Source organism: Zingiber officinale, chromosome 1A (assembly GCF_018446385.1).
Source record: "Zingiber officinale cultivar Zhangliang chromosome 1A, Zo_v1.1, whole genome shotgun sequence".
Lineage (NCBI taxonomy): Eukaryota > Viridiplantae > Streptophyta > Magnoliopsida > Zingiberales > Zingiberaceae > Zingiber > Zingiber officinale.
Window position 1 is genome coordinate 155,111,417 of NC_055987.1, and position 12,605 is coordinate 155,124,021.

Sequence of the window (12,605 nt, forward strand, 5' to 3'; positions counted from 1 at the left end):
AGTCTAGATCGAACATAAATGTAAAATTCTAGGGCTAATACAGCTTCTGCTATATTTAATATTACAAGCATGCACACACAAAAATAATTCCCTTGATATGTCCAAGGGTCCAATCACACACAATATCTATATATCATAATAGTTGGAGCCTGCAACCACAAAATTAGCACATCCTACTATTATCCTACCTAAATTATGTATGATATGTGCATAATCTATTTGAAAACTAAACACACAGAGGCAAACCCTAGCTCTGATACCAATTGTTGGTTGGTCCTAGGAAGATCGTATCAGTTCCACTGTACAAAAATTTTGTACAAGTGTCGAACCTTTCCTAAACAACCTATTGTGTTCTTTAAAAGTTAAATTATGAATCGCAAACGGAACTTAACATTATTGATTCCAAATTTAACTTATCTGTTCTTAATGATTTAGATTTAGATCGCAAACAGAACATAACACTATTGATCCAAATCAACCTATGTTACAAATTCAATTAAATATCTATTTCGAAAATCAGTTCCCAGGACAAACATGGCGAGTCACATGGCCTTCTTGGGTATGGGAGCATCCACCACTGCCTCGACAAAACCTCTTAACGAAATTAAATATTTAATTTCCTTAAATAACATTAGGTTTAACAAAAAAAAACAATCGAATCACAAATTAAAAAAATAAAAAAAAAATACAACTTCAAAACAAATCCGAAATTCTAGAATCATATGCCTCTTGTGTTTGGAATTCTAACAAAGAAGAACTAGTATGATGCGGAAAATAATTACTAGTTATACCTCTTCTTTGTATGCTAATAACCTCGAGATCTTCTGCCGTATTCCTCGCTTAAATTAGGAATCGCAAACAGAACTTAACATTATTGATTCCAAATTTAACTTATCTGTTCTTAATGGTTTAGATTTAGATCGCAAGCAGAACATAACACTATTGATCCAAATCAACCTATGTTACAAATTTAATTAAATATCTATTTCGGAAATCGGTTCCCAGGACATACATGGCGAGGCACATGACCTTCTTGGGTATGGGAGCATCCACCACTGCCTCGACAAGACCTCTTAACGAAATTAAATATTTAATTTCCTTAAATAACATTAGGTTTAACAAAAAAAAAAACAATCGAATCACAAATTAAAAAAACAAAAAAAAATACAACTTCAAAACAAATCCGAAATTTTAGAATCATATGCCTCTTGTGTTTGGAATTCTAACAAAGAAGAACTAGTATGATGCGGAAAATAATTACTAGTTATACCTCTTCTTTGTATGCTAATAACCTCGAGATCTTCTGCCGTATTCCTCACCTCCTCTTGGACGTCGTGTGGGTGACGATCCTCCAAGATTAACACCACCCAAAGCTCCTCCTCCTTCTCTAGTATTCGGCCACCACCACCACCAAGGAACAAAAGAGAGCAAGGGGAAAAGAAAGAAGAGAGGGGTCGGCCACAATGAAGAGCTCGAACATGAGAATAAGAATTGATAATACATGAAGCCTCCCCTCCCCTTCTTTTATATTACTTGCCCAAGGTAAATAAGGAAAAGATTTTTACAAAAATTAAAATCTTCCTCTTGTTTTTTCCTTTTCCCCTTTTATTTTTCCTTTTCCTTCCTCTTGATTGATTCAATCATCAATCATTGATTAAATTGATTGGTCAACCCCCTGTTTGGGCACCAAGCAAGGGTGGTCGGCCCTAAGAGGAAAGAAATAAAATTGTTTGCAAAAATTTTATAAGCAAAGTAGAAAAGCTCTTATAAAATTTTACAAACTCTCTTTTAATTTCCTAACATGGATGTTAAAAAAGGAAAATTTTAAAAATTAAAACCAAGTTTTAAAATTTAAAACTTCTCTTCTAAAATTTCTTTTTTTAACATGGTTACAAAAAAGAAAAGTTTTAAATTTAAAACTCTCTTTTAAAAAAACCATGAGGATGGTTAAATAAGGAAAGTTTTAAAAACTTTTAAAACTCTCTTTTAAACCATGTGGCCTAATTCAAATAAGGAAAGTTTTAAATTTTAAAATCTCTCTTTTAAAACTTGTAGATATCTACAAAGAAAAGATTTTAAAAATTCAAAACACCCCTCATGATTTGAATTATGTGGCCGACACCCTTTAAATTAAAAGTGGTCGGCCACCTTAAGGAGATTATGGTCGGCTCCTTTGGCTTGGTCACCAAGCCATGGGCCGACCCCTTCTTGGACACCAAGATGGGCTTTTCATGGGTGAATATGAGACATTAATGAGGCTACGACAGGGGCCTAGAGGAGAAATTGATTTTGGCCTTCTGATGAGCTTGAGCATCCCGTGTTCGTCCCGAACACACAACTCAAGTTCATCAATAATAACTCATTCCACTAGAGAGTTATTATTGCACTACCGCACCAATCCCAAATTACATTATGGGCTCCTTCTTATCATGAGTATGTTAGTCTCCCTGTGTTTAAGATATCGAATGTCCACTAATTAATTGAGTTACTGACAACTCATTTTAATTAACATCTTAATCCAAGAGTAGTACCACTCAACGTCATTGTCATGTTGGACTAAGTCCACCTGCAAGGTTTAACATGACAATCCTTATGAGCTCCTCTTGAGGACATTCTCAACCTAGATTACTAGGACACAGTTTCCTTCTATAATCAACAACACACACTATAAGTAATATCATTTCCCAACTTATCATGTCTATTGATTTATCGAGCTTAATCTCACCCTTTGATAAGTTAAAGAAATAAATACTAAATATATATGTTTGTTATTATATTATGATTAAGAGTACACACTTCCATAATAACTAAGGTCTAGTTCTTTTATTAAGTCAGTATAAAAAGAACTTACCTAAAATGGTCCTACTCAATGCACTTAGAGTGTACTAGTGTAATTTATTAGTTAAGATAAACTAATACCTAATTACACTACGACTATTCCAATGGTTTGTTCCTTTTCATCTTAGTCGTGAGCAACTGTTTATAATTTATAAAGAACTAATAACATGATCTTTTGTGTGTGACACCACATACCATGTTATCTACAATATAAATTAATTGAACAACTACACTTAACAAATAAATGTAGACATTTGACCAATGTGATTCTTTTATTTCAAAAAATAAATGTTTACAAAAGCTAGGCTTTTAGTATACACTCTAACACTCACGGTCAATGACCTCTCGGTTGGGCTTCTAGACTCTCACCCCAGTGCAGGTTATCAGTGAGCTTGCTCTCACGCTTCCAGACTCTCACCCCAGTGCGAGTTATAAGCAAGCATGCTCTCACGACCAACGACCTCTCAGTCGGGCTTCCAGACTCTCGCCCGAGTGTGAGTTATAAGTGAGCATACTCTCACGACCAACGACCTCTCGGTCGGGATTCCAGACTCTCACCCCAGCGCGAGTTAGAAGTGAACTTGCTCTCACGCCTCCAAACTCTCGAACAATATTTCAGACTCTTGTCCTCGCATCTTAGCACATGTTATAAACAAGCACACTACCACACTTAGTAACTCACGGGTCAGACTTTTATAGTCTTATTCTCAGGCGAGTTATCAGCAAACAAAGAAGTACTAGGAAAAAGGAAAAAAGAAATAAAGATTGAGGCCCGACCAGATTTGCATTTATTTAATGAAGTACAGGGGATACTATGGTGAAAGGAGCAGCATTTAAGGACGTTGTGATGGAACAAGTAAATCTGAGTCTGAGTCTAGTCAGTCGGACCTGAGCCTCCTTCGACTAGACTTGGGGGGAGGCTTGTGATATGGTGCATAATGGTGGGGTCTTATAAGGTTGGGCAGTTAAAAGTCAAAGGGGCGTGACAGTCAGAAGTCAAGGGGGCGTAGCAGTCAGAAGTCAAGGGGATGGGGCAGTCAACAGGTATAGAAAGAGAAGATAGGATCGTGTGACGACGTCAGCAACATGATTCCCGGTAAGGTTCTCACAAACCAGGACTCCAAACATAGACCAGGACTCTAGATCTGAGACACCTTAGTCTAAGACCTAGTAGGCAGTCGGGGTGATACTTGACCTGGATCTGACTGGTCGGGTTCTCACGACCTAGTTGTATCTAGGCTTAGTTATCTCAATAAGCTAACTCCCGAGCAGCCAACTCCTGATCGGCTCTTGGACGATCTCTCCACAGCTCCCGGCCCCCCATGGTTTAGATAAGGTGTTATACCCGACTGATCATCCCGAGCTACCCTATTCATACCTGGCCGGGACAAAAGGCGCTACATGACAACAAGGTCAAGGAATCGTAACCGCCTGTCAGAGAATAATTGCTAAGTGTCAGGGAATATTCCAACGGTCTGCGATCGTCTAAGAATGGAACCTTCCTTCAACCTACAGGAGGATGCCACGTGTCCTCCATCACCCGACAGGACCTAACATCCGACATTCTCTGACATCGGTCAGCCTCCAGAGGTACGCACTGTTATATAAAAATGGAGGTTCTCTCTCTTGCGCAAGTACATTCTCTCGCATATTCGCGTTTGTCTTCTACTTTCTTTCTCCTTCATACACTGTTCTTCTGGGAAAAATGTACCTGACTTGAGCGTCGGAGGGCCTGCTCCGGAGATTTTTTCCTTGGTTTCTGGCCTCTAACGCCCATGTGCTTGTCTCAGTATGCGCAGAGCTCAGGTATCGTCGGCTCAGTTATCGTCGTCTGTCAACACCACATGAGAGTCTGTTTTTGGGAGCACATACGAGAAAGATCTCAATCGTCCCTCCATCAACACTACTAATAGTTCATTTGATCTTTATCCGACTCAAATTTCGAACAGATTCAAATATATATATATGAAAAAAAAATTAGTTTTGATATTTTACACTCTTTGATTTCTATCTTCTATATAGTTCGGGTGGGGAGGGGGTTGGTTGATTCTAAGATAAGGATAAGGATGGCTAGTGCGGCCTGTCCACACTATTTGGCTTACACTATTTGGTTTCTACTTCTCCATCCATATCAAGGAACATTTCTCTGCCGTCCTCGTGAACAGATTGAATTATTGATCATCTCAGTAGCTCCCGTGCCTATAAATAATAATTAAGATCGATCGAAAATTACATCGTCTATCTTTGCAACGAATTGTTAAGATTCATCCATGGAATCGACAGATCAGATGCGGTTCTTTGCTGTTCCCGTCGTCTTGCTCGTCCTCTCTTTCTTATTCCTCAGCTCCCGATGCCGGCGGCGAACTCAGCATCTCCCGCCGAGCCCAATCAGCCTGCCCATAATCGGCCACCTCCACCTCCTCGCGCCGATCCCCCACCAATCCCTTCACAAGCTCTCCCAGCGCCAGCGCCTAGGCGACATCTTCAGCTTCCGCCTCGGATCCGTCCCCTGTGTGGCGGTCTCCTCCGCCTCCACTGCCAGAGAGATCCTGAGGACGCAGGAGTTGGCCTTCTCCAACCGCCCCATGTCCAAAGCCGTGAGCTACCTCACCTACGGCTCCTCAGATTTCTCCTTCGCGCCCTACGGATCTTTCTGGAAGTTCATGAAAAAGCTCTGCGTGTCGGAGCTCCTCGGAGGTCGGACTCTTGACCTGCTCCTCCCCATCCGACGGGAAGAGGTGGTCGCTTTCGTTCGAACCTTGTACGACAAGTCCAAGGAAGGAAGAACCACCGTCGACATGGGCGGCGAGCTGGTAAGGCTCACCAACAACGTGATCTCCCGTATGACGATGAGCCGTCGGTGCTCTGGGTCGGAGGGAGAGTCGGAGGAAGTCAGGAAGATAGTGGCGGAGGTGGCCGAGCTGACCGGCAAGTTCAATTTGGCAGATTATATTGGAATCTGCAAGAATTGGGACTTGCAGGGTTTAGATAAGAGGATGGAGGACGTCCACCGGAGGTTCGATAGCATGATGGAGAGGATCTTGAAGGAGAAGGAGGCGTCAAGGACAAAACGAGGAGGCGGAATCAAGGATTTGCTGGATATATTAATTGATATCTCAGAGGATGCCAGCGCAGAAGTGAGATTGAGTAGAGAAAATATCAAAGCCTTCGCGTTGGATATCTTCGTCGCCGGCACCGACACCTCGGCCATCACCATAGAGTGGGCGCTGGCGGAGCTCATCAACCACCCGAACATCCTGCGCAAGGCACGAGACGAGATCGAAGCAGTGATCGGCAAGGAAAGGCTGGTGGCGGAGTCCGACTTGGCCAATCTCCCTTACCTGCAGGCCATTATCAAGGAGACTCTGAGGCTGCACCCCACTGGCCCGATGATCGCACGACAATCGGACAGGGACGCCAAGATCAAAGGCTACGACGTTCCGGCGAACACGACGGTCTTTGTCAACGTGTGGGCCATCGGGAGGGACCCGACGCAATGGTCGGAGCCACTGGAGTTCCGGCCGGAGAGGTTCACGGAGGAGGGCGGGCACTCTGTGGATGTCCGGGGGCAGCACTTTGAGCTAATACCGTTCGGGAGCGGACGGAGAGCTTGTCCAGGGATGTCCCTGGCGCTGCAACTGGTACAGTCTACGCTTGGAGCGATGATACAGTGCTTCGATTGGGAGGCGGAGGGTGGAGGGACGGTCGACATGGCTGAAGGTCTGGGCCTAACGCTTCCCAGGGCAAAACCACTGGTCTGCACGCTGGTACCGCGGTTGAAGCCACTACCGTTGGACTAGGAATCTGAAGGGCATCTATGAGAAATTGTTATACAGGGATTCGTGCTAGATTCTTGTGCGTGACATCTGTAGTTCTGATTTGTAATAAGCATGCTTCTTCTGTCCCTAGTGGCAGCCCTCGCCGGTATGCATTTGACAGCGAAAAACCGTGCAATCCTTGTGCAACGTTAGAAAGGGCCGCTGTGAGCCCGTCCAGAAATTGTTATTCGGTGATTTGTGCTAAAATTCCTGCGCCAGACAAGAGTAGTACTGATTTGAACTATTGTGGTAGAAAAATAATTATTTCGCTTATCCTACCGGCCCACACCGACCGGCATTTAATGCTCAAAAGAAGGCTCTAGAAATCGATTCTTGACCAAATAAGTTTGCTACTCGTGGGAACTATCATTTTTTTTTTTTTCCTATGATACCTTTTTAAAAAAAATCTTAATAAAATATTAAAAGTTATAAAAAATCTTAATAAAATATTAAAAGTTATAAAAAATCTTAATAAAATATTAAAAAATATACATATAAATTCATAGTTCATCATTTTATTTTTTTTGGACTTTATTATTTTATATATCTATCTTTGAACATTTCATTAAGATTTTTTTTGAATATATCATTTTTCTTTTTTAGGAGGAAAGACACCGTGAGAACCTGTCATAGTAGTAGAGTCGCTAGATGGGACAATTTGGGACAAGGTGGATTGCGTGGGTTAGGTAGGTTAATTCGTGGGTCCATTAAAATTTTTTAAAAATTAGTGGGCTCATTAAATTTTTTAAAAAAATAATATCTTCAACATTTTACTTCAAAAAGATTTAATCAATCAAATATATCCAGAAACATATATTTTAAATATAAATAAACATAAATGAGTAAACATATTTGATAAAAAAAATACTATTTTTATTTTAAAATTATAATAAAAAAAGATAATAAATTAACATAAAATTTAGGTGGCGTTTGGTTCTTTCCTAAGAGTCAGAATGAGAATAAAAATCATAGTATTATAGAATGAGAATAGGTATGAGTATGGATATCACTCTTAAAAATAATATTTCGTTAGTTTAATATTTTCTATCGGAATGAATCTAAATTTTTTTTTTACCCTTAAAGGAAAATAATAAAAAAAATTAGATGGAAGAGAAAGTTGAATATGAGAGAAAAATATGATGATAGAAAAAGTATGATGGGAAAATAAAGGGAGGAAAAGTGTAATGAGAGAAAATAAGGAGAGAGGGTTATGGAAGAGATTAAGAAGAGAGAAAATATGATGAAAGTGAATAATGAGAGAAAAAGTGTGATGAGAGAGAAAGTGAAGAAAGAGAAAGTGTGATAAGAGAAAATTAAAGAGAGTGTGTGATGGGAAAGGATGAAAAAAGAGAAAGTGTAATGAGAGAAAAGATAAGAGAGCGTGTGATGAAAGAAATTGAGAAGGAAGAAAGTATGATGAGAGAGAATAATAAAAGAGAAAGTATGATGAGAAAAAAATAAAGAAAAAGCGTGTGATAGGATAGAAAACATGGTGAAAGAGGATGAGGAGAGATAATGTGATGGGATAGAAAGCATGGTGAGAGAGGATAAAGAGAGAGAAAGTATGATGGAAGAAAATAAAGAGAGAGAAAATATGATGAGAGAAAATGAGAAGAGAGAGCGTGTGTTGGGAGAGAATGCATGATGAGAGAGAAATAGTAGAGAAAGTGTGATGAGAAATAACGAGCAAGAAAAAAAGTATAATAAGAGAAAAAGTATGATGAGAGAATGAGGAGAGAGAAAAAAATACGAAAGAAAAATTGAATAAATATATTAAGGGTATTTTTGTCTAAAACTTAATTTTCATTCTCATTTCTATCAAAATCCAAGGGAGGTGGTAAGTTTCATCAATATTCAAATGTTTAGGTTTCATTCCAAAATTTTAATTTCATTCACATCAACAAAACACAAGATTTGGAAATGAATTCATTACCTCATTCCCAAACCCCTAAACCAAACGCCACCTTAACTTGCATGTGTTTCTCAACTCGCGGGCCAACCCAAGTCTGTCGCGGGCTGACTTATCCGGGTCGTAGGTCTAGGTGGGTTGGCCCGCGGCGGACTTGGATTGGTAAAATTTCAATCCAATTCATTTAAATTGTTTAATAGAACGGTGACGGCTCTGAGCATGCTTCTCCTATCCCTAGTGATCATGTCTGAAAGTCAGGGAGACGAATGCTGGGGATGTGGCGCTCTTGCTGACCTCCGATAGACTTTGCTCCCTCCTGCAACACAAACAGTGTCAGTGCCGAGTCAGGGAAGGGGTCCCCGACGATGACCCTCCGATGTTCAAGTCAGTCTCCAACGAAGCAAGAAGAAGCAAAGAGAACTGTAGCGCAATAGTAGAAATCGCGAGAAAAGCATACCTCCACCGATGCCTGGCCCCCCCCCCCCCCCCCCTTTATATAGGACTCTTGTAGCGTGTGTATACCGTGGGAACCTGTCATAGTAGTAGAGTCACTAGATGGGTCAATTTGGGACAGGGTGGATTGACTCAGTGCAGATTAGGCAACGTGGGTTAGGTAGGTTAATTCTTGGGTCCATTAAAATTTTTTAAAAATTAGTGAGCTCATTAAATTTTTTAAAAAAAAATTAAAAAAATAATATCTTCAATATTTTACTTCAAAAAGATTTAATCAATCAAATATATCCAGAAACATATATTTTAAACATAAATAAACACAAATGAGTAAACATATTTGATAAAAAATATTATTTTTATTTTAAAATTATAATAAAAAAAGATAATAAATTAACATAAAATTTATGTGGCGTTTGGTTCTTTCCTAAGAGTCAGAATGAGAATAAAAATCATAGTATTATGGAATGAGAATAGGTATGAGTATGAATATCATTCTTAAAAATAATGTTTGGTTAATTTAATATTTTCTATCGAAATAAATCTAAATTTCTTTTTTTACCCTTAGAAGAAAATAATAGAAAATTTTAGATGGAAGAGAAAGTTGAATATGAGATAAAAATATGATGACAGAGAAAGTATGATGGAAAATAAAGGGAGGAAAAGTGTGATGAGAGAAAATAAGGAGAGAGAGTGATGGAAGAGATTAAGAAGAGAGAAAATATGATGAGAACGAATAATGAGAGAAAAAGTGTGATGAGAGAGAAAGTGAAGAGAGGGAAAGTGTGATAAGAGAAAATTAAAGAGAGTGTGTGATGGGAAAGAATGAAGAAAGGGAAAGTATAATGAGAGAAAAGAGAAGAGAGTGTGTGATGAAAGAAATTAAGAAGGGAGAAAGTATGATGAGAGAGAATGATGAAAGAGAAAGTTTGATGAGAAAAAAATAAGGAAAAAGCGTGTGATGGGATAGAAATAGGGGTGTCAATTCGGATGGGTCGGGTCGGATTAAGTTTTTTTTTTTGAACCCAACCCGAACCCGATCAACCCGAACCCGACCCATATAACCCGAAAATCCGATTCAAAATGACTTTTTGGGGTTATTTTCCTTATAATTCTTCACTTTTATCTCAATACTCCATCATTATCATACAAACATGATATTAATATACATAAAAACACCTAAATTTTTAAAATAAAATTTGATTTAACCCCAAAAAAACCTACAAAACCATATATTTAAGTCAACCCGGGTCAACCCGAACCCGACCCAACCCGAAACTTTTTTACCCTCCAACCCGAACACGACCCGATCCCGAAAATGCCGAACCCGAACTCGATTTTTTTCGGGTCGATTCGGGTTGGGTCGTCGGGTCGGATTCATTTTTGACACCCCTAGATAGAAAGCATGGTGAAAGAGGATGAGGAGAGAGATAATGTGATGGGATAAAAAGCATGGTGAGAGAGGATAAGGAGAGAGATAGTATGATGAAAAAAAATAAAGAGAGAGAAAATATGATGAGAGAAAATGAGAAGAGAGAGCATGTGTTGAGAGAGAATGCATGATGAGAGAGAACGAGTAAGAAAAAAGTATAATAAGAGAAAAAGTGTGATGAGAGAATGAGAAGAGAGAAAAAAATACGAAAGAAAATTTGAATAAATATATTAAAGGTATTTTTGTCCAAAACTTAATTTTCATTCTCATTTCTATCAAAATCCAAGGGAGGTGGAAAGTTCATCAATATTCAAATTTTTATGTTTCATTCCAAAATTTTAATTTCATTCACATCAACAAAACACAAGATTTGGGAATGAATTCATTCCCTCATTCCCAAACCCTTAAACCAAACGCCACCTTAACTTACATGTGTTTCTCAACTCGCGAGTCAACCCAAGTCTGTCGCGAGCTGACTTATCCGAGTCGTAGGTCTAGGTGGGTTGGCCCGCGGCGAGCTTGGATTGATAAAATTTCAATCCAATTCATTTAAATTGTTTAATAGAACGGTGATGGCTCTGAGCATGCTTCTCCTATCCCTAGTGATCTTGTCTGAAAGTTAAGGAGACGAATGCTAGGGACGTGGCGCTCTTGCTGACCTCCGGTAGACTTTGCTCCCTCCTGCAACATAAGCAGCGTCAGTGCCGAGCCAGGGAAGGGGTCCCCGACGATGGCCCTCCGATGTTCAAGTCACTCTCCAACGAAGCAAGAAGAAGCAAAGAGAACTGTAGCGCAATAGTAGAAATCGCGAGAAAAGCATACCTCCACCGATGCCTGGCCCCCCCCCCCCCCCCCTTTATAAAAGGTTCTTGTAGCGTGTGTGCACGCTTATTAAAATAGGCACGCTATGCCAAGCTTTCCCTGAAGGGACATGTCAATAAAGTGACCCTGACATAGTACCTTAACGGGCCGAGCATATCTCTGAAGTGACAGTGGAAGCTTCTGTCGTACGATCCTTTGTCTAACCATGCCGCCTATCAGCGGCGTTAACTCCCAAAAGGATGTTTGAGGGATATCCCTCTGTGTCTGTTGCTTGGCCGAGCAAAATGACTGCTCGACCAAGATTCTGATATCCTTGCGTCTGTTGCCACGCCGAGTGGGATAGCCGCTCGACTGAAAGCCCCCTATCCAAGTGTCGTCCATTGCTAGGCTGAGCGAGATGGTCACTCGGTCGGAAGCCCACTATCCGCATGCTCTATTGCTTGACCGAGCAGAATAGCCGCTCGGTGGGCAGTTCACTATCCGCGTGCTCGACTGATGTCGAGTCTGTTGCTAGGCCGAGCGGAGGATCCACTCGGCTCGGCTTATGCGTGTCCCTTAAGCGTCGGTTTGATTACTCCGTATCAGAGACGGTGGGTGGATGCTTAACCCATAGTCAGAATATGCCTCGCCCGACCGGCCAAGACCGTCCATCCGTTGACCATCTTGACTTTGACCTCCACCATGGCAGCAGGGTGAGGCCCCCCATCATCACCACATCACAAGCCTCCCCTTCAAATCTAGTCGAAGGAGGTTGTAGTCCGACTGACTGGACCATTGTGTGAGCAGATTCCCTCCCGATCGGTTTTCGTCACTGTATGGGCTCCGATCAAGATAAGCCTGATCCTCGCCGATCGGCCTTTTGAAGTTTGTCGCTCGATCATGCGCACGCTCCCTCAATCCAATCGGACGGACAAAGGTTTGCACTTGTAGAACTTTTTCCTCAGGCTATCTGGGCGAGCACGGGTGTTACGATTCCGCAAGTGCACGAATTCGTCGTCAGTAACATATAATATTGTCAAACCACAGGGAGTGTTGATTAGTCACTAGAGATGTCATAAAGTAAGTTATCTAGACAGTCGAAAGTTGGCTTTGACGCTTACGAACTAACGAGTGTGATTGAAGAGAGGGAAAGAAGGTTGAGACGAAGAGAGAGGAGAGAGAGAGAATTGATCTTGGAGGGAATGAGCTATGGGAGATAGATTCTAGGATTTCAGTTTCATTATAATGCTAGGAGATATTACATAGATTGCTTAGTTTCTATCCTCTATATCCATGCTCTTGCAGGAAGTTAAATTGGTTGATATCCCTAAGTATCAAATAGAGACGATTCCTGTGA

General features: G+C 40.6%; 1 protein-coding gene across 1 annotated transcript; it reads left to right on the forward strand.

Moving 5' to 3' along the window:
• Nucleotides 1-4,965: 4,965 nt before the first annotated feature.
• Nucleotides 4,966-6,778, forward strand: LOC122038095 (cytochrome P450 93A3-like). The gene has a single exon (XM_042597676.1). It carries the CDS (start codon nt 5,109-5,111, stop codon nt 6,636-6,638), a length of 1,530 nt encoding a protein of 509 aa, XP_042453610.1. The 5' UTR covers nt 4,966-5,108; the 3' UTR covers nt 6,639-6,778.
• The last annotated feature ends 5,827 nt before the right edge of the window (nt 6,779-12,605 follow it).

Bases quoted from the DNA above. Each gene is read 5' to 3' on its own strand.
- LOC122038095 (XM_042597676.1), top strand. From the start codon at position 5,109: ATGGAATCGACAGATCAGATGCGGTTCTTTGCTGTTCCCGTCGTCTTG.